The 26,377-nt window shown below is 39.7% G+C and overlaps 1 protein-coding gene across 3 annotated transcripts in view; it reads left to right on the top strand.

Annotated features, from left to right (window-relative positions):
* The window catches only part of GARRE1 (granule associated Rac and RHOG effector 1), a 91,963-nt gene that overhangs the window by 16,053 nt on the left and 49,533 nt on the right, over positions 1 to 26,377 (top strand). For 2 of the 3 annotated variants that reach the window (XM_036012790.1, XM_028530544.1), the window contains exon 2: positions 23,695 to 24,980. In XM_036012790.1, the coding sequence (XP_035868683.1) occupies positions 24,486 to 24,980 (495 nt within the window). In that variant the 5' untranslated portion in view covers positions 23,695 to 24,485. Of the gene's footprint in view, positions 1 to 12,350; positions 13,609 to 23,694; positions 24,981 to 26,377 lie in introns of those variants that run through there. The other variant, XM_036012789.1, reaches the window with a different exon arrangement.

The following is a 26,377-nucleotide window of genomic DNA, read 5'->3' as shown; positions in this document are numbered from 1 at the left end:
GTTGGTCTTCCCCTTCTGGTACCCCTATAATTCGGATGTTGGAACGTTTAAAGGTGTCCTCGATGGTCTTAAGCTTTTCTTCGATTTTTTGAATTCTTATTTCATCATGCTCTCCTGCTTGGTTGATTCTATCTTCCTTCTGGTCCACTGTGTTGTTTTGAGATTCAGATTCCTTCCTTTCACAATTGGCTCTTCTCCGTGTGTCTTCCTGCATCCCTTTTATGGTAATCTGCATTTTTTCATGTAATTTGGATCCAAAATCCACCAGTTCCGTGAGCTTCCTGATCACCAGTGTTTTGAACTGTGCATCTGATAGATTGGCTATTTCTTGGTCACTCAAAAGGATGAGTCCTGGGGGTCTGATCTGTTCTGCTGGAAACATATCTTACGTCTTTCCCCGTCTCTCCTATTATTTTACTTATTTATTTATTTTTTCTCCGGTCTGGTCGCTCTTGTTACGGTGGGGGGCGGAGCCTTAGGTGTTCACCAGTGCTGGGCGCTCCAGTCGCTAGCTTGTGACGTTATATGTGGGGGCAGGGGCGGGAGCGGGGACAGGAGGGATCAATGGCGACCCTTCCGTTCTCCTGGAGTCAGACACTTCCCTGGGCTTCTGGGCTGTGAGCTCTGCCCTGATCCCCAGTCGCTGCCCCACTGATTCCCCCAGCCGCCGCTTGCTTACTCAGGGATCACCGCTACACCACTGCGCTCGCTCCTGCGTCCTGGATTGCTGTTGCGCCGATTCTGCGCCAAATTTCCCCCGACCTCTGCGCGCCTGCGACCCGCGCCAGCCCCACGCCTGCTCGCTCGGCTCGTAGTCCCCTACCAGTCTGGATGTACGGGTCTACTTCAACTTCTAGGCTGTCCGTCTTCCATTTAGATAAATCCTCTGACAGTTCTGTTATTATGACTGCAAATCATTGTTGTAAATTATTGTTGCTTTGTTCTTGGTTGTGCGAGGAGGTACGGTGCGCCCACCTATTCCTCCATCTTGCCCGGATTTTTCTTTATTTCCCTTAGTGTAACCTTTATTTTGTCTCTTGTGTATTTGCTGTACTCATTGAGTTCCCTGAACATCCTTATCACCAGTGTTTTGAACTCTGCATCTGGTAGGTTGGTTATCTCCATTTTGCTTTGTTTCTTTTCTGGAGTTTTGACCTGTTCCTCCATTTGAGCCATATTTCTTTGTCTCCTCAATTTGGCAGCCTCCCCATGTTTGTTTCTGTGTATTATGTAAAGCTGCTTTGACTCTTGTCTTGGCACAACTGTTACCAGCAGAGCCTTAGGTATTGCCAGAGCAAGGCAATCTGCTTCACTGCTTTGTGGCACTGTATGTTGGGGAGGGGTCAGAGAGGGAACAATGCCGTTTGCTCAGCACTCACCCCTTTGCAGTCTTTTCCCCTGCTTCCTGTGTGGGACTGGTGCCCTTCCTGCTGCTGCCCTAGTGGTGAATACCAGAGTGAGTGGGTTTGCATACGTCCCAGGACCATACAGGTCTTTTAAACAGACTCTCTTAAGAGACTGTCAGTTTCTTCTGCTGCCTCACCCGCTACTGGTTTTTATAGCCAGAAGTTAATAGACTTTATTTCCTGACACTGGAATCCTGGGCTACACAGTCTGGCCTGGGGCTGGATCACTCTCTCTCCAGGTGTCCATCACAGTTTTTATCTGCTACATGTGAATGTGGGACTGCCCGTTCTGCCTGTTGCTGCTGCCACCTCCATTGCACCATGTCCTTTCTGCCCCATCTCCCCCTTTCCACCCCTCCTATCAGTCTGGATGAATATTTCTTCTTTAAAACCTTGGACTTCCATACAGTTCAATTTTTTGGCAGTTCTGGTTGTTTCTAGCTTTGAAGTTAATTGTGATCCTTCTTATGGTTGTGTGAGAAGGCAAAGCATATGTACCTACACCACTGTCTTGGCTGTAAGTCTATATACTTCTTTATAAATACTTGTGTTTTTTTCCATTTGAAGTCAATTATGGGTAGGTTTTACAGTGCAAATTGTTAAGAACTAGTAGCACTATAGAATTTTGAGTTTTCTGAAATAACTTTCTAACTGATACATTATTTCTCGCTAGTTCAGCTTGCTTTTACAAATTTGGAAACTTTTTGGATAACTGGGCTAAAACTAGGCTTAAACAAAGTTAAGTGACTTTTTCATATTGTAACACATTTTGACAAAAATGAACTACAGGTTTTTAATAGATGTATATATTTTTGGAATTTTTAAAAAATTGGGATTGAAAAATTATATCAGTGCTTTGTGGTTTTAAGAAATTATTTACTTTAAAGTAGTTAGTTATTCTCACTCTTGATATACACTTGAATTTCCATCAAGCAGCACAATTTGTTGTTGGGAATGTTTTCATAGTGCTTGGGCACATTTGATGTAAAAAAAATTTTTTTTAAAGAATTTATTTATTTATTTTTAGAGAGGGGAAGGGAGGGAGAAAGGGAGAGAAACATCAGTGTGTGGTTGCCTCTTGTGTGACCTCCACTGGGACCTGGCTGCATCCCAGGCATGTGCCCTGACCAGGAAACAAACCAGCGACCCCTTGGTTCTCAGGTTGGCCCTCAAGCCACTGAGCCACACCAACTAGGGCTGATGTAAAAAATTTTAATGGTCCAAAGCCATTTTATGGACCAAAGATAAAAACCTCATTTTTCCTGAGCAAACTTTTTCAGAATTTTAAGAGCTGATTTTGGTCACCCTTTCCCGATGTGTGGTAGTTGTTTATAGGTAAATCTTTTCTTGACCATGCTTTGTCTCCCAACCCCCCTTTTGGTTTTCTTTTGAAGGTTTCTGTTTAACAAAGATATTTTAGACTTAGAGTGTTTTTCTAATAAAATTCTTTCAAAAGTTCTAGTATTTGTTTTGTTTTAGTGGCAGCAGACTTTGACAGTTAGTCTTTGGACTTCATAAGAAGACTAAACACGAGTCCTGGAATACAGTAAGTTAATTTAGTACCATAAATCAGACAGATAGCTAGGTCTGTCCTCAGTGGGACCAAGTAATAATGGATTTTTAAAAAATTCAATGTTCACAATTTTTTTAATGAAACTGTATATGTGGTGATTACTTTCCACTTCATTTACTTTTCTACTTATTTATATAGTGACTGTTGAAAAAAACTAGCCTTTGATCTTCCTCTTTCCCTCTATCCCCCAAATACCCTCAGTTTTAACAAAATTAAATTGTCCTTCACCTATGTGCCTGTTTAACACATTTGGCCTATTTTTTTTTTAACCTGTATTATTTAGAAACTAAATTTCAACTCTAGTTACTTGTGTTAGAAACTTTTTTCCTTCTGCTTAAATGGAATTATCAGTCAGTTGTAGATTACCAAATGTAAAAGCTCTTCAGATCTGATAATAGCTTGCTTTGTCTTATAGAGGAATGTCATATTTTGTGGTGACAAATTGTTATACAGCAAGTGACAACACAAAAGGCAATCAGGTGTCACATGAAGAGACAGACCTGAAGCTCCTTGGCAGCAGGCACTGGTAGCGTCTGCATGCCGGGTGCCTGCAGCATCCAGGCCCAACTCACAGGGTTGACTGTTGGTGGGACGCCCGTGTGGAAGCACCTTTATTTTAACTAGGATAGATTCAAACTCTGATTAGAATTATTTAGAATTCTGTGATTAGAGTATTTATTTAGTAGTGTTGTTTCTACTTGAGTTTTCATAGATCGATGTAGGATGATGTAGGATAACGTGGGCTTCAGACTTTTGTCAACCAACCAGTTATTTAGTAACTTTTTATTTTACTTTGTTTTGTTTTAACAGCAGTTTTAGTAGTAACTTCTTGACTAGAAAAAAAAATAGTTTAATCTTGGCCTCCTTAAAACTTTTTCATTGATATTTTTTACTCTGATAAGACTTTAATGTTTCAGGAATTTTCACGTGATTCTTTAAATTAGCATGATTTTAATTAATTTATTATTTAAATTAATTCCTTGGAGACTGTTTCTGTATAATAGGCTAGTGTCCGGTTTTGCACATATTTTTCTTTGGGGGAAGTCTGGGTTTGGTGAACCTAGAAATGTCACTTCCTTTCCTCCGGCCTTGGCTCTCCATGCCTGCCTTCCGTTTTGATGTTTTAATGATATCCTCCCTGTTCAGTGATTTGTGTTCAGGAAGCTGGGCAGTGATTACTTTTGTTTCTGCTTTGTGAACTTCCTCCGCCACTTCCTATTTTTACCGAGCAGCTACAGGAAATGAGGCAGCTCCTCTCTGGCTGCTGCTAAATATTGATTTTAGGTGGAAGAGGGCAAGGCCTTAGGGCCTGAGCCATTTAAAGCATTTTTCCATAGGCACACCATTGGGTTGATATGACAATATGTCCTCCTCAGCTTTGGGGGTGGGGCAGGTACAGCTCAAATGGAGCGCAGAGCTTTTATGAAGTAGGTGAGGAGTTTTTCAATGGTAACAATAGGGGTGGGAGGTAGTGACCCTGTGGACTAGCTGTTGTGGGTGAATAGTGTGGCAGGAATAGAGGGTCAGTCGAAGGGACCTGTTATGAGTAAGGCTGGAAAGGTGGATTCTGGTTTCTTTGGGGGCCTTGATTGGCTGGCCTGAGGTGAACTAAGACCCATCTGCTCAGAGATCTCTGACCAGGCCTCAGCCTCTATGGCACTCTCCTTCCTCTAAATTCATTGCATTTGTTTCTAAACCACTTTAGCATTTACCCGTCTCTTCCCAGTGATACCTCTTACTGCCTTATGAACCTGTTGTAGCTTAATTTATGTGGAAGTTTGTATCATCTTCTCAGGAAGTTGTAACTTTTTACACATTAGGTACTAGAATATGGAAGGAGCTCCAAGCATTTGTTTAGCAGTTCCTCAATAGCTGCACTTTTGACCTTTTGGGTGGATAATTCTTTGTCTTTAGGTGACAGGGAGCTGCACTATGCATTGTAGGATATTTAACAGCATTTCTGGCCTTACCCAGTAGCACTCCCCCAGTTACAACAACTAAAAAATGCTTCCAGACATTGCTAAATGTCCCCTGGGCATGCATGCATGTGTAATCATCTCCACTGTTGAGAACCACTGTGTTAATAGATTGAATGCTGATTTACTAATTTTGTGAAGTGGAATAAAATAGAATGTTTGGTTCCTTGGGATTGGAGCCATTTGTTAGTTTCTAATTCCAGTATCTGACATTCTCATACATTTTTAGTTTGCTACTTAGATTTTGCTTTTTTCTATCAGCTAGTTTTGAGATATACCTTCTGTGCACTTTCATTGAAAGAGCTGCAGCCTGAGAATCTGGCAGCCTGGCTTCTGGTCCTCATAAATGGCATTCTCAGCCTTAAATGCTTGCTCTGGAAGGATAGTTACTTGGGAGCTGAATGGCAAGGGTATAAAAGAGAGGATGAAAGGCATTTAGGATATAATAGTAACAGTAGCTAACATTTATAGAGTAGTTGCTGTAGAGCAGGTGAACTGTGAACAAGATTGGTAGGATTGGATATAGGAGTAGAAAGGCAAAGGAACAGGGACAGGGATAACACTTTAGGTTTAGGCTCAGGGTTGGTGGTAAATACAGCTGGAGGAGCAGGGTATGGAAGGATGACTAGGTAAATCTGAAGGACCTTAGGAGATGTTTTATGAGACTAGTCTTGGGAGAGAGTTCTCAACTGGAAAGTTGAGCTTGAGTATCATCAGCAATGCAATGGGTATGATGTTCTAAAGCAGGGATCCCCAACCCATGCTACCGGTCTGTGGCCCGTTAGGAACCAGGCTGCCACCTGTGACACACCGTCACCCCCACCACTGGTCTCCCATGAAACCAGTTCATGGGTGCCAAAAAGGTTGAGGACTGCAGTTCTAAAAAGAGAGTTGCTTTTTATTTATTTATTTATTTCTCTTTCTTTCTTTCTTTCTTTCTTTCAGATTTTATTTATTTTTAGACAGAGGGGAAGGGAGAGAGAGAGGGAGAGAAACATCAGTGTGTGGTTGCCTCTCACATGCCCCCCACTGGGGACCTGGCCTGCAACCCAGGCATGTGCCCCAACCAGGAATCGAACCAGCTATACTCTGGTTCATAGGCCAGCACTTAATCCCCTGAGCCACACTGGCTAGGGCAGATTACTTTTCATCACTCCAGCTCAGCTTCCTGTCAATTCCAAGAAGCCTACAGTTTTATTTAAATCATCTAAGAGTGAGAAACAATGTTTTTGCCTAGATATTTGACAGAGGTGGAATAGTACAATGATGGAGCACCCATCCTCCGGTGGGCAAACTACCACGCCCAAGTTCAGCTCTGTTGGTGACTGCTACCTTGTCCAAGTGGCAAGAACCTGAAAAACTCACTTAACCTCTTTAGGTGTCCTACCTACCTCACAGGGTCATTGTGAACATTAAATTAGGTAGCAGTGTAAAGTGCATAGCAAAATGCCTGACATTTAGTACCCGTTAAGTTAATGTTGGCTATTTGTGTTATATAATTTTAGTGAGCATTAAATGAGATTATGTATCTAATGCTACAGGTATAATGCTTGACCCAATGTAAGCATTTCATGAATGGTTCATTTTATTGAAGAGTACTTGTATAAACATGATATGTCATCAGTAGCTTTTTTTTTTTCCTTATAAAGCAGAACCTTATATCTAGCATTTAACTACTCTGGATGGCAAGGCTATGTGAATGCTATAAAGAAATGGTCATTCAATAATACTAATAATGAACTAATCATTCAACAGATATCTATTGAATGTTTACAGTGTGCTTAGCCCTCTTGAATATCTTGAATGAGCTGCGTGGTATTAGGGATTGGAGGTGACAGGGAAACACAAAGGAAACTGGCAGTTGTGAACAGTATGGTACAGCAAAGATAATGCTAAGACAAGACTAAAAACAGGGCCTTATGGTAGCATACAAAGTCACTCCTAACTCAGTCTTCCTCAAGGTGTCTGTCTTCCCAGAGGAGGTGGTGTCTAACTTAGATATGCAGGAGGAGTGAGAGTAAGCCAGGAGAGCTTACCAGGCAGAGGGAACTGAAGGTATAGATGGTGAGAGGGAGCATGGCTCAGCAAGAACCAGGCAGTATTAGGCAGAGATTGGGGATTGTGGTTTAAGAAAGTTCGGAAATGTAGTGGAGAGCCATATGGATTTTAAGCAGGAGAGTGGCATGATTAAATTGGCTCTAGAACAATCACACAGCTACAAGAGGGGAGCAGTCCAGGCATTTGGAAAATTATTCAGGAAGCTCTCTGTAATTCAGGTAAGAGGTAAAGATGGTCTGAATTTTGGATTGGCAGTGAAGATAGAAGGGGAAAGATGTGAGAGATACTATGACTAAATGATTAACTGGATGTAAATGTGGCTTGTTCATCTAGGTAAGTGGTGATGCCATTTATCAACACAAGGAAGGAACCCTGAAAGACTAGGGAGAGTGGGTTTTGGACATTTTACTTTGGAGACCTGTTCAGTAGGGATCTGGAGCACAGGAGAAAGAGCTGGGTTAGAGAGATGGATTGGGGAATCCTGCCCGGGGAGAATATGTTGATTTTAGACAGCACAGCATAGAGCTCTGAAGAACCACACAGCACTTCAGGTCCATCAGAGGAGGCAGGGGTGGGGGTGGGGAGTGTGTGGCTCATAGATACAACTAAGAATGGCCAGAGGGGCAGGAGGAGAGCTAGGAAAAGTACCATCTTTCCATATCACTCTTTTTAGTGTGGTAACATAGAAGGAAAGCCAAAAAAGGATAGTCTTAAGAAAAGAGAAAACAGAATTATTCAGGCATTTTCTTTCTTGCCTGGGTAGGTATTTTTAATTTATGAATGTTGTGAATAAAAGTCTTCAAAGCATTTTTCTGGAGTGCATTTCTAAATATGGCTGTGTCATTCTCAACTGACCAAAAAAAAAAAAAAAGAAAAACAACCCATAGAAATGGTTGGGCTTTGAACTTCATAGACAAAACTTAACCAATCTCCCTAAAGAATTTCCTGTAATGTCTACATTATCAAGGATAGATATTTAAATTTACATTGTTGTGGTCTAGAGAGGAAATAATTTTCTGTATTTTTTTTTCTCCGAAGAGGGATTTGTTTATGGAGTCTATCTTTTTTTATAACAGCTGTATTGGAATATAACTAATATATAAATAATTCACCCATTTAAAATGTATAATTCAGTAGTTTCTAGCATATTCACAGTTAAACAACTACCATTACAATTAATTTTAGAGCATTTCGTTACTCTAAAAAAACATATTCATTAGCAGCCATTCCTCATTCTTTCCAGTCATCCCAGCCCTACACAACCATTAATCTACTTTCTGTTTCAATGGATTTGCCTGTTCTGGACATTCCATATTATTGGACTCATACAATATGTGGCCTTCTATGTCTGCCTTCCTTCATTCAACATAACGTTTTCAAGGCTCACTTTATGTTACAGCATGTATCAGGATTTTATTTGTTTTTATGTCTGAGTAATATTATTCCATTATATGCCTATATTACATTTTGTTTATCTGTTGAAAGACATTTGGGTTGTTTCTTCTTTTTTACTATTTTGAATAATGTTGCTCTTAACTTTTAATTACAGGTTTTTGTGCAGACATATTTTTTTATTTCTTTTAAGTATGAACATAGTTGTGGAATTACTTGATTATATGGTAATTCTATGTTATAACCTTTTAAAGTACTGCCAGACTGTTTTCCAAACTGCACTATTTACATCTCATGGGCAGTATATGAGAATTCTAATTTTTCTACATCCTTGTCAACACTTGTTATTGTCTGTCTTTTTTATTATAGCCATCCTAGTGGCTGTGAAGTGGTATCTTGTGGTTTTAATTTGCATTTCCCTGATCACTAATGATTTGAGCATCTTTCCATGTGCTTATTAGCCATTTTGTATATCTTCTTCAGACTTGATCTATATTTGATCATCAGTTTTGGCAAGGTAAATTCAGTTGCAAAATTTGAAACTATAGAATAACAGATGAACATATTCAACTAGAGAAATGATAGGAAAGTGTTTATATGTGTGTGTGTAGTGAAAGATGCTATAAACATATGAATCAGGAGTGTCAAACTCATTTTCACTGGGGGCCACATCAGCCTCACGGTTGCCTTCAAAGGGCTGAAATAATTTTAGGACTGTGTAAATGTAACTACCCGTAACTTTTAAGGAGTTGAAATTACATACATTCAACCCTTTGAAGGCAACCATAAGGGTGATGTGGCCCCTGGTGAAAATGAGTTTGACACCCCTGATATAAATGATGAAGGAAGGCTCCCTGGAGAAATAGCTGGCACTCTCCATCCAGATCAAGCCTGAGCTTGAGAAACAGGGTGCTTGATGATCCTGTTACTTAGCTGTGACTCTAAAGTAGAAACTGTGATCTCTGCTTTCTTTCCCTCAGCAACTATCCAAAGGCCACAGATACTGCAACCACTGCCAGGTCTCTGCAAACCAGTGGTCTGACAAGTAGAGCAGTAGCTTGCCACTTGGATGAATGTAGGCTCATCCATACTGAAGCATGTATCAGAATTTCCTTCCTTTTTGGGCTAAATAATAGACCATTGTATGGTTATACTACATTTTGTTTATCCATTCATTCGTTGATGGACATTTGGCTTATTTCCACCTTTTGGCTACCATGAATAATTCTGCTGGGAGCCTTGGTGGACAAATAATTATTCAAGTTCCTGCTTTCAGTTCTTTGTGTGTATATAGCCAGGATTGGAATCGCTGGATTTTATGGTAATTATATGATTTTGGGGGGAACTGCCATACTGTTTTCCACAGGGGCTGTACCAGTTTACATTCCCGCCAGCCATAGAGTTACAATTTCTTCACATCCTTGCCAATGTGTTACCGTGTTTTTTGAACTATAAGATGCACCCCCAAATCTGGGGGGGAAAGGGGTACATGTTATAGTCTGAGTGTAGCTTACCTGGCTCGCTGTGGTAGGGGGCAGCGATGGAGCAGTGTCACAGGTTATTAAATATTTTGCCACATTTTTTGCTTCAAAATTTTTTTTTACTATTTTCCTCCTCTAAAACCTAGATGTGTCGTATGGTCCAGTGCATTTTGTGGTCCTAAAATATGGTATTTTCTGTGTTTTTTCCCCCTTTTTATAATAGCCATCCTTAGGGATATGAAGCAGTATCTCATTGTGGTTTTGCATTGTATTTCCCTAATGTATAGTGATGTTAAGCATCTTTCATGTGCTTTTTGGCCCTTTGTCTATTTCTTTGGACACATTTCTATTCAAGTCCTTTACCCATTTTACAATTTGATTGTTTGGTTTATTGATCCAGTGGGCTGTGATCATGAGTTGTAGAAGTTCTTTATATATTCTAGATATTAATTCCTTTGCAGATATATGATTTAGAGATATTTTTCCCACTTTATGGGCTGCCTTTTTGGTCTTTTGATAATGTCCTTTGATGTACAAAAATTTTAATTTTGATAAAGTCTAATCAGCCTATTTTTTGTTGTCTGTGCTTTTGGTATCTTATTCAAGAAATTGCCAAGTCCAAACTCATTGATTTTTATATGTTTAATGAATTTTCCTCCAGAATAGTTATTATTTTTGATGCTTAAATTGTCCCATTATTGACCATTAATAGAGCTTTCTCTTCAGGTTGACCTTGGGTCTTTTTGACATGAGTCAGGTAGTAGATGGGTTCCCTGCTTCTGGCCTGATAAAAATTCCTGGACTACTCTGGCCAGCTGGCTCAGTTGGTTGGAGTATTGTCCTGTACACCAAAAGGTTGTGGGTTTGATTCCTAGTCAGGGCACATTGTTAGGTTTTAGGTTTGTTCCCTAGTTGGGGTGCAAATGGGGGGGCATCTAATTGATGTTTCTTTCTTTTTTTTTTTTAAGATTTTATTTATTTATTTTTAGAGAGGGAAGGGGGGGAGAGAGAGAGAGAGGGAGGGAGAGACAGAGAGAGAGAGAGGGAGGGAGGGAGGGAGGGAGAGAGAGAGAGAAACATCAATGTGCGGTTGCTGGGGGTTATGGCCTGCAACCCAGTCATGTACCCTGGCTGGGAATCGAACCTGGGACACTTTGGTTCCCAGCCCGTGCTCAATCCACTGGGCTACGCCAGCCAGGGCTTGATGTTTCTTTCTCACATCAGTGTTTCTTTCTCTCTCAAATCAATAAACATAGCCTCGGATAAGGATTGCAAAAAAAAAAAAAAAAAAAAGTAAGAAAGAAAGAAAGATATCCTGGGTTTATCTTTTTGTTTCTGATTCCAGATCTAGAATCAGCCATTTCTGTAAGGAGCTCTGATTCTTTGTGGTGGGAAATTGTATTAGGAGCATTTGTTGCAATAGGGATGTGAATTTTAGGTCTTTTCTGTAAAGAAAAGTCAGTATGCATTTTTCAGAAAGAAAAAGATAAATCATGATTTCAGACTGATATTTCAAATTTAAATAGAGGATTAAAGGATATTTATTACTTTGATTTTTATATTCATGTCTCTTCTCCTTTGTTGACAATAACACCAGAGAGGTACAGACAAAACACTGTTTTAACTTGAAATAAACCTTTTCTGTGTGGTTATGCACCTACTTGATATTTTGGGTTCATTTGTCTGTTTTTTATTTTTAAGGATTGTTTTCTTTTTTATTTACCTTTTAAATAAGGTAAATAAAATACAATACAATATTTACATGGTTCTAAAGATACAACTATAAAGCAAGGTAGATAGAAGTATGTCTCTTTCTTCCCTGCTTTTGTTCCTTTCTATACCTCATAGGTAAACATTTTTATTGGTTTTTGGTTTATTCTTCCATTGCTTAATTTTAAAAAATATAAGAAAATGTGTGTGTGTACTCCCCATGCCCTACTCTACTACCATTTCATTTATTTCCTTGTTTTTTATCTTGGCAATCATATTTCTTATTTCTAAGAATTCTTTCTTGATTTCTGCTTCCATTATGATTTGCTTCCTTATGATTTGCTTGCTTCTCAGATCTCTCTGCAGATACCAGAATTTCTTTTCAAGAGTTTTTCTGGGACCAAAAATGTGTTTCTTCTGGGGTCTGATAGACTTTTTTAAAATTTAAACATGTTTAGTTTTTATAATATATATTGAGCACTTCTGAAAATACAATTACAGTGATTTCAAAATGCAATGGCTGATTCAATAAATATCCTCTATAATTACCTTCAATCGATACTTTGTATGTAGACACTGCGCTAACAAAATAAATAATGATCTACTTTTCATTCTTTTAAAGATTTAATTTATTTATTTTTAGATAGAGGGGAAGGGAAGGAGAAACAGAGGGAGAGAAACAGTGTGTGGCTGCCTCTCACACACCCCCCACTAGGGACCTGGCCTACAACGCAGGCATGTGCCCTGACTGGGAATCAAACCACTAACCCTTTGGTTTCACAGGCACGCGCTCGATCCACTGAGCTATAGCAGCCAGGGCTGCTTTTCATCTTAATTGTTCTTTTGGTCCTCTTGGTTTTCTTTTACTATCTGGTGATCATTGTCAATGAAGAACTGAGCTGATTATATAGGTAATTGACAAAAGGTTCCTCTTCCAATAGTCCTCTTGCCTTAATAGGAGTTAGCTGATTCATTGGCCAGAGAAGTATGGAGGAGAGGTGGATGAACCTATTTCCCACTCCTGACTTCTGTACCTGCTCACTCAAAGGATTTTTATTACTTTGATTTGTATATTCATGTCTCTTCTCCTTAGCTGACAATAACACCAGAGAGGTACAGACAAAACACTGTTTTAACTTGAAGTAAACCTTCTCTGCGTGGTTATGTACCTACTTGATAAATAGTTTGGGTTCATTTGTCCGTTTTTTATTTTTAAGGATTGTTTTCTTTTTTATTTACTTTTTAAAAGTTATGTACAATATTTACATGGTTCACTCAAAGCTGGGCATTTATCCAGCTACTCCAGGAAGAGGGGCTCTGCCTTTCTGCCCACTTTTGACTTTGCATGTTCTGGGAAGTGTCTAGCTCTGCTCTGTCTTGTCACACAATTAACTGCTTCTTCTCCTCCATCCTCTAGAAAGTGGCCAGCATTAAAATAGACTATGTCCCTTAGCCCTTCTCATTACTGTTATGCTATGATTCCCTTTGTGAATGCCTTTACTATTATGTTATTGGGGTTTGGGGAGGATAGAGAGGACATATGCTTTTTAATTTAGCTTGTCATCTTGAAATGAAACTACTTTGTGCCATACCATTGCTGTCAATAGGACTTCTTTTCACTCCATTTGTCTGTTGGCTTAATAAGTGAAATGGATTTAAAATTTGTTCTCTGTGATCACAAATTATAGCTATCACTTTACTGAAACATGATGCTGCCCGCCCTAGGATACATAGATTTTTACTCTCTTCAGGGATTAGGTGACTTTATAAGACCTTTCTTGTTTGTCAGTAACTTTTTTCCAGAAAAGCAGAGGTAACAAATCTTTATTGTATGGGAATAATAATAAGATCAAACATATGGTGCTTAATATGTGCCAGACATGATTCTAAGTGCTTTATATGTATGAATTTATTTAACTCAATAACAGTAGTTACTGTTACTATATCTATTTTGCAGACGATGAAACTGAGGCACAGAGAGGTTAAAGAACTTGCCCAAGGTCACATAGCTGGTAAGTGGCACAGCCAGGATTCCACCCAGTTAGTCCACTTGAAGGCCACCTTTTATCCACTCTACTCTCTAAAGGGAAACTCTTCAGATTTTCTCCGGATTACAACTCTTTATATATGATCAGTTATGAGTATAAGAAAGCCCTCTTAAACTTTATGTAGTTTCAAGTGTGTTCTTTCTTACTGTTTTAAATAGAAATTGCTGATAACTTTGATCACAGAAAGGGGTGTTTTAAATGATGGGACCAGGTCTGAATTCAGTTTTAATCTACTGAGAACTTTTGCAAATTATTGTAGTATTGAAAAGATACAACATCTACTACAGTCTCGTTTTCTGTTCTGTATTTGAGAATCTTAGGCAGCAGTAAAATTTAAGAACATGTTTCAGCCCTTCAGGCAGATAAATATGGGGCACGGGAAGCATTAAAAATACAATTAAGACAAGCACTGAGAAGAATTTTACTTAAAAAAAAGTGATATATCTAGGTGCTGGGATACATGCTTGTGTGCCTTTTAAACTTTTATTACAGAAATGTTTGGTCAAAGACAACAGTAGAGCAAATAATATGATGAACCTCAATTTTCAACAGTATTTTGCCAGGGAACATTATGTTCACCACTGTGAAGACTCCTTAGGTGGATGTTGCCTCCTTCTCTGCATATAGTTTCTTGGCAAAATCCGATTTGAAAATGAAAGAACTTGAATGGTATTTTATTGATAGTTCTGTAACATTTTCTTGAATTCAACACTGTCCAGTTTCTTTTTCTTTTTTTAAGATTTTATTAGAGACTGGGGAAAGGAGGGAGAAAGAGAGGGAGAGAAACATCAGTGTGTGGTTGCCTTTTGCATGTCCCCAACTGGGATCTGGCTGGCAACCCAAGCATGTGCCCTGACTAGAAATCTAACAGGTGATCTTTCACTTTGCAGGGGTGATGCCCAACCTGCTGAGCCAGACCCTCAGGACTCAATACTGTCTAGTTGTGATTATACCAAAGATCAGCATAGGAACGCCAGCCAGATCTGTTAAAAATAAATTAAAACCGATTTTCATCTTAAGGAGTTTGTTTTCTCTGCCTGAGAGAGAACCCCAGGCTTGACTATGGGACCTAAATGGTCACATTAGAAGCAATTATGGTACAAATGCAAGTTTTCACTGAATTGTCCAGTGAGCCCCTTAGTTCTCAGAAATAGTCATTTGTCACATGGGAGTAGCATGTTCCCTTCTGGAGTCTTGAATGAATAGGAGTATTGGTGAAATACCTCAGTTGCATTAAGTGGTGTTCATGTAGTTAGCATCTTTAGGTGTCCATGCTCAGGTACCCTCAATCCTTTTCACTTTCATCAGATTTTCAGCTGAGCATTTTGGTTCTCAAATTATAGCATGCATCAGAATCACCTGGAAAGCTTTTGAAAAAAATGCATATTCTCTGCTCCTACCCCCAAAGATTGATTCTTTACATTTATATTGTACCTAGGAATCTGCATTTTAATAGTCATTCCATTTACAGTGGTTTTCTGATTCTAATATCACATGGGAAGCTCTTTAGCCATGTTTGGTTTTCATTGGCTGCTTCTTTCTTTTCATCCTAGTCTTAATAATGTTAATGTTAATATGGCATCTTATGAAAAAACTTGCTTAAAAAGTTTTCATTCTTTTTTTAAAGATTTTATTTACTCATTTTTAGGAGGAGGAGGAGGAGGGAGAAAGAGAGGGAGAGAAAAGTAGATCAGTGTGCAATAGATACTTTTATAAATTGTTTGCCTCTCTTACGTCCCCAGCTGGCGACCTGGCCTGCAACCTAGGCATGTGCCCTGACCAGGGATTGAACTGGTGACCTTTGGTTTGTAGGCCTGCACTCAATCCACTGGGCCACACCAGCTAGGGCAAGTGTTTTCATTTTTAGTAACATGTTTAGTGGCTGTTACAACCACCCCTGTATACTGATATGATCTATAGACATACTTATCCCCATGCAGGTGCACCTTTGGTCCTGGAAAATTCAATTCTGATGTTCATGGGTCCAAGGACCACACTTTGAGAACATATGGGTGTAGGTAGTGAGTGGTGTGGGTACAAAGGGCCCCAGGTATATTTCTCTTTGGTTCCCTTTTAATGCATTGCCTGAGTGTTAGCACCAACACTAGATACAGAAAGGAAGGCTCAGTTTTGACCAAGTCACCCATTGCCTGTAACTTTGTGTAGGGGAAGGGAAGCCCAAGTTGTGCAGATTCTTCACCTGGGACTCCAGTACTAAAAATTAGTGGAAGCTTTGATGTTTTAGATATGTGTTTGAATAAGGAGTATTCTTTCATCAACGTCTCAAAGGAATCTGTGACCTTTCCCTCCCCCGACCTTCACTTCCTCACTCTGTATAAACACATAGAACAACAACAACAACAACAACAAAACTGGTACTGGAGCAGCCTGTGTAAGAATCACCTGACTTCTGGAAAGTAGCTGTGGGGATTGCACATTGTAATACTTCTTGTCAGGGTGGAATCAGATTTGCTTTTGCCATCTGGTCAGAACTTTGCTACACACAGCTGAGCTGCATGGATAGCTATGACAAACTTGTAATGCTTTCTCATTATCCCATGTCTCCCTACATTTCCCAGCCTCTCTTGTAGTTACATTGGCACCAAGTAACTGATTCTGGCCAAAGGGCTTTCAGGGGAGATGATGTGTGTCACTCCAGTGGGAAACAGTAAAGAATGGGTATGATTTTCCTTTTGTCATGCTGATGTAACTCTGGAAAACACAAGTTCTAATTATGTTACTATAAGTTGAAGAAGGGCTGTCAGACGCACATTGAACTTCATGTGAGCAAGAAATAAATATTAGGTTAGGCCTTTGTTTAAGGATTTGTGACTGCAATTTAGCTTAATCTGTTTCTACTCTGGGTAGTTGAGAACAGAACATTTATTTATGTGCTTGGAATTCTGAGGCTCAAGATACACAAGTTTGATACATTGTGTGGTCTATGCAAGACATACAGTATCCGGGGATTTTTTCCCCCATCTGTAAATTGAAGGGCTCAAATCAGATGATCTTTAAAAGACAGGTTCTGGATAGCAGCATTTAAATACAGATTTCTAGTTGGAATATAAAAAGGACATTAAGTCTGACATTAAAGGTATCCCTTGGAAACTTATTTTTATGTACTTGTTTTTAGTTACAAAAGGAATCATGTCTTTTGCTGTTAAATAAGATGTTACATAAAGAAAATGGCAATGAAAGATGAAATATTTTTTAAAAAGTGACAGCTCTATGGAGATACAACTCACATACCATATGTGTTTTAGTATATTCAGAGTTGTGTAGCCACCACTGCTCTCCAACTTCAGAATCTTGTCATCACCCCTCCAAAGGAAACACATTAGCAGCTACTCCCCATTCCGCAAATCTTTCTGTTTCTGTGGATTTGCCTGTTCTGGCCATTTCATGTCAGTTGGATCATGTAATATATATGTGGCTTCATGTAGCTGACTTCTTAAGAGTCGAATTGCTTGGTCATATGGCTGTTCTCTGTTTAACATTTTGAGGAACTGCCAAACTGCTTTTCACGGTGCCAGCATCATTTTGCATTTCCGCCAACACCTCAATGAAGGTTCCAGTTTCTCCACATTCTCGCCCACACTTATATTCTGTTTCGTTTTGTGTTTGTTTTTATTGTAGTCATTTTAGTGTGTGAGATGGTATGTATCTTACTATGGTTTTTATTTGTATTTCCTTAATTACTAATTGTGTTGAACATTTTTCATTTTTAAAAATATTTTATTTATCTATTTTTAGAGAGAGAGAAAGGGAGGAGGTAGAAAGAGAGAAAGAGAAATATCAATGTGTGATTCCCTCTAGTGTGCCCCCTACTGGGGACCTGGCCTGCAACCCAGGCATGTGCCCTGACTGGGAATCGAACCTGCAACCCCTCGGTTCGCGGGCCAGTGCTTAATCCACTGAGCCACAGCAGCTAGGGCTCCTTTTTTAAAATATATTTTATGGATGATGCTATTACAGTTGTCCCATTTTCTTCCTTCCCTTTATTCCCCTCCATCCTACAAACCCTCCCACCAGCATTCCAGCCACTTAGTTCATATCCATGGGTCATACATACCCAAGTTCTTTGGCTTCTCCATTTCCCATACTATTCTTAACCTCCTCTTGTCTATTTTCTACCTACCATTTATACTTCTTATTCACTGTACCTTCTTTCCTCCATTCTCCCCCCGCCCCTCCCCACTGATAACTCTCCATGTGATCTCCATTTCTTTGATTCTGTTCCTGTTCTAGTTGTTTATTTAGCTTGTTTTTGTTTTTGTTTTTAGGTTCAGTTGTTGATAGTTGTTTGCTGTCATTTTACTGTTCACAGTTTTGATAATCTTCTTTTTCTTAAATAAGCTCCTTTAACATTTTATATAATAAGGGTTTGGTGATGATGGACTCCTTTAACTTGACCTTAGCTGAGAAGCACTTTATCTGCCCTTCTATTCTAAATGATAGCTTTGCTGGAGAGAGTAATCTTGGATGTAGGTCCTTGCCTTTCATGACTTGGAGTACTTCTTTCCAGCCCCTTCTTGCCTGGAAGGTTTCTTTTGAGAAACCAGCTGATAGTCTTATGGGAACTCCTTTGTAGGTAATGATCTCCTTTTCTCTTACTGCTTTTAAGATTCTCTCTTTATCTTTTAATCTTGGGTAATGTAATTATGATGTGCCTTGGTGTGTGCCTTCTTAGGTCCAACATCTTTGGGACTCTGAGCTGCCTGGACTTCCACATCTAGTTCCTTTGCCAGATTGGGGAAGTTCTTCTTCATTATATTTTCAAATAAATTTTCAGTTTCCACTCTTCCTCTTCTCCTCTGGCACCCCTATGATTTGGATGTTGGAATGTTTAAAGTTGTCCCAGAGGTTCCTCAGCCTCTCCTCATTTTTTTGAATTCTTATTTCTTCATTCTGTTCTGGTTGAATGTTTATTTCTTCCTTTTGGTTCAAACTGTTGATTTGAGTTCTGGTTTCCTTTTCTTCTCTGTTGGTTCCCTGTAAATTTTTCTTTATTTCACTTTGCATAGCCTTCACTCTTTCCTTTATTATGCAACCCTGTTCAACCATTTCTGTGAGCATCCTGATTAGCAGTGTTTTGAACTTTGCATCTGATAGGTTGGCGATCTCTTCATCACTTAGTTCTGTTTTTGGAGTTTTGATCTGTTGTTTCATTTGGGCCATATTTGTTTGTCTCGGTACACCTGTGATGTTGTAAGGGGCAGAGCCTTAGGTATTCACCAGGGCAGGGAAACCCACCTCTTGCATCATAGCACTGTCTGTGGGGGAGAGGTCAGAGAGGGAATAATGCCACTTGCTCGGCTCTCAGCTGTCTTTCAGTCACTTTCCCTGCTACCCACAAGCAAATTGGGCCCTTCTGGTGCTGATTATGGGGTGGGTTTGTGCACATTCTAGGACCCTGTGGGTCTCTCCAACCAATCAGGGTCCTAGAGAGTTTCTTCCACTGCTGCAACCCTCATAGGCTGAGAGTTTCTCCCACACCTGCAACTCCCACAGGTTTTTACACACAGAGGTTTTGAGGCTTTATTTCCCTGTGCTGGAATGCTGGGTTTCACAGTCTGTCTTGCTCCCCAGTTGTTCCTCCTGGTTTATCCAGTGGCAAATATGGGACCGCCCACTCCGTCAGCTGCCGCCTGGCACTTGTCCTCTCCACCCTGGCTGTCTGTCTCTACTCCTCCTACCAGTCTGAATGAGTGTTTCTTTAACTCCTTGGTACAGTGTGCTTTTCTGGCAGTTCTGGTTATTTTTGTTGTTAAATTTGCTCTCCTTTAGTTGTATGAGGAGGTAAAGTGTATCTATCTATGCCTCCATCTTGGCCAGAAGGGTGTTGATCATTTTTTCATTTGCTTATTGGCCAGTTTTATATGTTTGAAGAAATGTGTGTTCAAATCCTTCTCCCATCTTTTAATTGGGTCATTTGTCATTTTATTGTTGAATTTTAAGAGTTTTTTTATATACTGTGGATACTAGACCTTTAGGAGATACATGATTTTCAAATATTTTTGTCCATATTATGGGTTGTCTCTTCACCTTGATAGTGACCTTTGCTGTACGAATATCTTTAATTTTGAAATCCATTTGTCAATTTTTTTCTTTTGTTGCTTGTGCTTTAGATGTCATGTCCATGAAACTATTGCGTAATGCAAGATCACAAAGATTTACACCTGTTTTTTTAAGAGTTTCTTAGTTTTAGCTCTTACATTTTGGCCTTTCATCATTTGAGTTAATTTTTCTAAGCTAGGGGTCCATATTCATTCTTTTGCACGTGGATATCTAGTTGTCCCATCATTATTTATTGAAAATACTGTTCTTTTCCAGCCAAATAGTTTTGGCAGCCTTTTCTGGCCAAGATGGAGGCATAGGTAGACACACTATGCCTCCTCACACAACCAAAATAAGGTCAGCAACAATTTAGAAACAAGATAACAACCAGATCTGACAGAAAATTGAACTGTATGGAAGTTGGACAACCAAGGAGTTAAAATATACACATTCATCCAGACCGGTAGGAGGGGCAGAGTCAGGCAGCCGGGTAGAGACGGGTCACGGCACAAATAGAGATGCGTAAGGCATCCCAGGCGCGTAAGGCATCCCGAGGGCACAGGTGGCTAGCAGACCCGGCGAGGTGGTAATGGTGAAGTCAGGCATTGTGCGCAAGGCGCCTGACTGTCCGGTCCACATTCGCATACAGATAAACCAAGCAAAACTGGGCAGTGAGACAGACCTTGCAATGCCAGGGTCCCAGTGCTAGGAAATAGAACCTCGGGACACTGATTGAAAACACCTGTGGGGGTTGAGGCACAGGGAGAGACTCCCAGCCTCACAGAAGAGGTCCTTGGAAAGTCCCACAGGGTGCACGAGCCCACTCACATAGGAATTGGCACCAGAGGGGCCCAGTTTCCTCGGGGGAAGCAGCAGAAGAGACTGAGGCCCAACAGAGAGCAGAGCAAGTGCCATTGTTCCCTCTTGGACCCCGCCCCCACATACAATGTCACAACCCAGCAACTGAGTTGCCCTGCCCTGGAGAACACCTAAGGCTCTGCCCCTCACTACGTAACATGCCTGACCAGACCCCCCCCCCCCCAAAAAGGCTCAAACCAAAGTACAAATCAAAGCCCGAGAGCCAATATTTTTAAGCGACCAAGAGATAGCCAGCCTATCAGATGCACAGTTTAAAGCATTGGTGATCAGGATGCTCACAGAATTGGTTGAATTTGGTCACAAATTAGATGAAAAAATGAAGGCTACACTAAGTGAAATGAAGGAAAATGCATAGGGAACCAATAGTGATGGGAAGGAAACTGGGACTCCAATCAATGGAGTGAACCAAAAGGAAGAAAGAAACATCTAATCAGAAAAGAATGGAGAAATAAGAATTCAAAAAAAACAAGGAGAAGCTTAGGAACCTCCAGGATATCTTTAAACATTCCAACATTTGAGTTATAGGGGTACCGAAGGGGAAGAGGAATAGCAACAAGTAGAAAAGTTATTTGAACAAATAATAAGGGAGAACTTCCCCAATCTGGCAAAGGAAATCGACTTTCAGGAAGTCCAGAAAGGTCAGAGAGTCCCAAAGAAGTTGGATCCAAGGAGGAACATACCAAGGCACATCATAATTACATTAGCCAAGGTAAAAATGAAGGAGAGAATCCTAGAAGCAGCGAGAGATAAGGGGACAGTAGCCTACAAAGGAGTTCCTATCAGACTGTCAGCTGATTTCTCAAAAGAGACCTTACAGGCAAGAAGGGGCTGGAAAGAAGTATTCCAAATCATGAAAGGCAAGGACCTACATCCCAGATTGCTCTATCCAGCAAAGCTCTCATGTAGAATGGAAGGGCAGATAAAGTGCTTCTCAGCTAAGGTCAAGTTAAAGGAGTTCATCATCACCAAGCCTGTATTTTATGAAATGTTAAAGGGACTTATCTAAGAAAAGGAAGATAAAAAAACATGTATAGTAAAAAGACAGCAAGCTCAAAATTATTAACAACCACACCTAAAGCAAAACCAAAAGAAACTAAGCAAACAACTAGAACAGGAACAGAACCACAGAAATGGAGATCACATGGAGGGTTAGCAACAGGGAAGTGGGAGGAGGAGAGAGGGGGAAAAGGTACAGAGAATAAGTAGCATAGAATGTAGGCAGAAAATAGACAGGGGGAGGGTAAGAATAGTATGGGAAATGTAGAAGCTAAAGAACTTATGACACATGGACATGAACTAAAGTGGGGGAATGTGGGTGGGAGAGGGTTAGCAGGATGGAAGGGAGTGAAGGAGGGGAAATGGGACAACCATAATAGTAAAATCAATAAAATATATTAAAAAAATAAAATTCTAAAAATTAATTTAGATTTTGGTAGAGATTACATCAAATTTGTAGATGAATTAGATGATAATATTTTTAAGTATTACAAGTTTCATTTAAATAAACCTTAGAAACATAAAGTAAAAAAAAGTTCATGTTGCTTTTTAGAAAAAAAATTAGGTTATGTTTATGGTTCTTTCTTGGCCTTCTGGGAATACTGGCAGAGTAATGGCGTTGGACAAAGAAGGAGTCCTCGGGGCTGCTTAAGATTCACTATGGCCAGCTCAAGGCAATGGTTCTCCTTCACAGACCACACAGTTTTTATGTAAACAGCCTTCCTCCTTCAGCATCCCTGTAGAGCACTTGCATTGTACATCAGAGTTTGTAAAGCTGCATTCATTATAGTGGAGCATTTGGATAGGGATAGATATGATTGCCTTATTGCCATGAATTTGAAAAAAGCACTTGGGGACATATTTCTTATAAGTAACTATTTGATATGTTGTTTCTTGTAAAGTTTATGAGATTTTAGGAGTGAAGAATCTCTTGACACAAAGCTACAATTGGTGGCCAGTTTAGTTTAATTTATATGCTAGCTGGGTTAGGATAGTTATACTTTTAGTGTATGTGTTTGTATCCATTGCACTTTTCTCATCTCTTGCTCTTGTTATATACTTAGCTTCCTAGGTTCCTTATGCAATCACAGAACCATAAAGGAGGCATGGTGTCGTGGCCATAATGAGTGACCAAGTGTGACTTGAGTTTATTTTTATCTACAAAATGGGGAAAATAGAAAGAAAAACCCAGTTATGATAAGTAGACCAAACTATATACAGACATCATACAAGTTGAAATTTAATATAAACTAGGTATGGCTCAGTAAAGTATATTTGAACTATTGTTATGTTTGGGAGAACAGAGTTCAGACGAGAATGAGCCCTGACTAGCTATGAGAGAACTGCACTACTCCACTGTTGTATGTATCAGAAACTACAACCAGAAACATCCAGACATTGTTATTTGAACCTATGCAGGGCCAGAGATCCTACAGAAGGTACCCCATGGTATAAGGCCAGCACGTTCTGCCAGGCTTCCCTTTGAATATCCAGAGGGGAAATTGGTACCTGAGTGAGGATGGGAAGAATCCTGTCTACAACCTCCTTCCAGCCACTCACCTCTCCAGGCTTTGTCTTTCTGTATTGGGATTCTGAATAGACCATATGCCATCCTGCTTTAGGGCCTTGCTGTGGTGGTCCTTTAACCTGATGAGCCCCACTCATTGCTTTTGCGCTAGTCAAAACCTATCCTACAATCGAGGCTGACATCAAAGTAACATTTTCTTCATAACAACCTTTCTGATTTCCTTCAGTTTTTGCTTATCACTCCCTTTTTCAAATCTCCTTAAAGTTTTGTGTATGCTTTACTTGTCAACATGAACCCAAGCCCGGCTCGATGTGTCAGTTACTAGCCTTGGCTTTAACTTGGCGTGGTTGGTGTGGAATAAAACTTTTTGTTGAATTATTTTTGTACTACAACTCAAGGAATTTTCTAGTGATCATCATGTCATAGTTCAAATCTCACTGTGGTACCTACTGTTATAAGGTTTTAATATGACTTCTTATGTATTTATAGACCACCTGTGTGGATAATAGCATTTCAGGAATTAATGTTCCAGAATTACTCCTTGCTCTGTAACTTTCCTAACTTTATCTTGTTTTTCCCTCTTACAGGATATGACTTAGAGGCCTTACAATTACATCTGTGCATTCTTGCTTTGGACTTTATAGTTGAGGGCCAACCCAGTCTGCAAGCACCTCTTCTTAATGTTACAAGGAAACTGCTACCTCAGCAAACAAAAGGAAAGGAAAAGACTTACAATAACAAATGCCATTTTTTAAAAAAACAAAACTTGTTTTCAGAAAATATTAAAGGAAATTTGGAGAAGATTTGCATTCAAAAGAAGCTTTTCAGGTAAATGGATTTGGCAGGCAGGCTCTGTCAAAATTCTGCAGAGGTTTGAGCTTCCTTCTTAAGGACTTAGTGTGAAGTAATTCTGTACTACTTTTTAAATTGCTGTTGATCAGCTTGTGGGTTTTTGGGTTCTAACTTTTCTGGTGTATTGAAAATACATTATATTACATTTTTTAAAGTTAAGTTATTTTTCTGCCATTGTAAATACAAGTATCAAAATACTATTGCAAAGCAATTATAGGTAAGCATTTTTCTCAGCAAGCATATCTTTTTATTAAGAGAGTGGAATAATAACAGTTCTTATCCAGTATTTTGGACACACTTTTATTTTTTGTCAGAGGTCTTGCCTACACTGAAAATATTAAGTATATAAACCTTTTCTCTTCTCATATCTACATTGGGTCACATGGTCACCTGCCTCATGGAAATGCCTTTTTTAAAATTTAGATTTTCAGAACTCCACTATTTTTATACCTAGCTACAATTTTAGAGAAAAGAAGACTCAGAACCCTGACCCACTCACAATCACTGGGACAGTTCTCTCTCCCGCATGTATTGCTGCAGTGCCCAGGACAGTAAAATGGACTACAAGAGGCGCTTCCTGCTTGGCGGGTCCAAGCAGAAGGTGCAGCAGCACCAGCAGTACCCGATGCCTGAACTGGGCCGAACACTGAGTGCTCCCCTGGCATCTACAGCCACCACTGCCCCCCTGGGCAGCCTGACTGCTGCGGGCAGCTGCCACCATGCCATGCCTCACTCCACTCCCATCGCTGACATCCAGCAAGGCATCTCCAAGTACCTGGACGCCCTCAATGTCTTCTGCCGTGCCAGTACTTTCCTCACAGATCTCTTCAGCACTGTGTTCAGGAACTCTCACTACTCTAAGGCAGCCATGCAGCTCAAAGATGTGCAGGAGCATGTCATGGAAGCAGCCAGTCGGCTGACTTCAGCCATAAAGCCTGAGATTGCCAAGATGCTGATGGAACTTAGTGCTGGGGCCGCAAACTTTACAGATCAGAAGGAATTCAGTCTTCAGGACATTGAGGTAATGTATCTTCTGTGTCATAATTGGGTAGGCAAAATGTGTTCCAGAGGTAAGTGAGGATGTTGTTTTAGTTTTTTCCCAAATCTCCGTTAATGGTTTTCATCCTTTTTCTATTGATACTCTCTTCTTATAAAAAAATTACGTATGCCAGGTTGTGAATTGCTTTCATTTCAAGTTAAGTAGGTTAGAAGATTATTAAACAAACAGAATCAACCTGTATTTTATATTCTTTAAATTTTCAAATTGTAACTTAATTTCCAGATAACATACTATTAAAAGTACAGGGGGGAGACTAAGAATTCTAAATGTGATTATGAACTTTATTTGTGAAATGTCATTACATAGAACCATTGGTTTAATATAGAAAATTCCACATGTTTAAATTATTTTTACAGTTCTAAATCTACAGCTGTTCACAATTCGATGCATCTGATTCTTATTTAATACTTCTTAGGGTCTTGGATAGTCAAAATGAAATATTCTCCCTGTTTCAAAGCTCTAGACTAGAATGCCAGATTAGAATACAAAGTTCATTCAGAATAAAGATGAGCTTTTTCCTTCCTTCACTTAGGAACTGGATTATTAAACTGTAATCTGTTATATTAGTGTCACTGTTAGATTTTTTTTAATATATTTTATTGATTATGCTATTACAGTTGTCCCATTTCCCCCCTTCACTCCCCTCCACCCTGTACACCCTCTCCCACTCATTTCCCCCCTTTAGTCATGTCCATGTGTCATACTTATAATTTCTTTAGCTTCTACATTTCCCATACTATTCTTACCCTCCCCCTATCTATTTTCAACCTACATTCTATGCTACTTATTCTCTGTACCTTTTTCCCCTCTCTCCTCCTCCCACTCCCCCGTTGCTAACCCTCCATGTGATCTCCATTTCTGTGGTTCTGTTCCTGTTCTAGTTGTTTGCTTAGTTTCTTTTGGTTTTGCTTTAGGTGTGGTTGTTAATAATTGTGAGTTTGCTGTCATTTTACTATACATGTTTTTTCTTTATCTTCCTTTTCTTAGATAAGTCCCTTTAGCATTTCATAAAATAAGGGCTTGGTGATGATGAACTCCTTTAACTTGACTTTAGCTGAGAAGCACTTTATCTGCCCTTCCATTCTACATGAGAGCTTTGCTGGATAGAGCAATCTGGGATGTAGGTCCTTGTCTTTCATGACTTGGAATATTTCTTTCCAGCCCCTTCTTGCCTATAAGGTCTCTTGAGAAATCAGCTGACAGTCTGATAGGAACTCCTTTGTAGGCTACTGTCCCCTTATCTCTTGCTGCTTCTAGGATTCTCTCCTTCATTTTTACCTTGGCTAATGTAATTATGATGTGCCTTGATGTGTTTCTTCTTGTGTCCAACTTCTTTGGGGCTCTCTGAGCTTCCTGGA

The sequence above is a fragment of the Phyllostomus discolor genome, chromosome 12 (assembly GCF_004126475.2).
Source record: "Phyllostomus discolor isolate MPI-MPIP mPhyDis1 chromosome 12, mPhyDis1.pri.v3, whole genome shotgun sequence".
NCBI classification, from domain to species: Eukaryota; Metazoa; Chordata; class Mammalia; order Chiroptera; family Phyllostomidae; genus Phyllostomus; species Phyllostomus discolor.
Note: the sequence above shows the minus strand (reverse complement) of the source record. Positions and strands in the feature narration are given on the sequence as shown.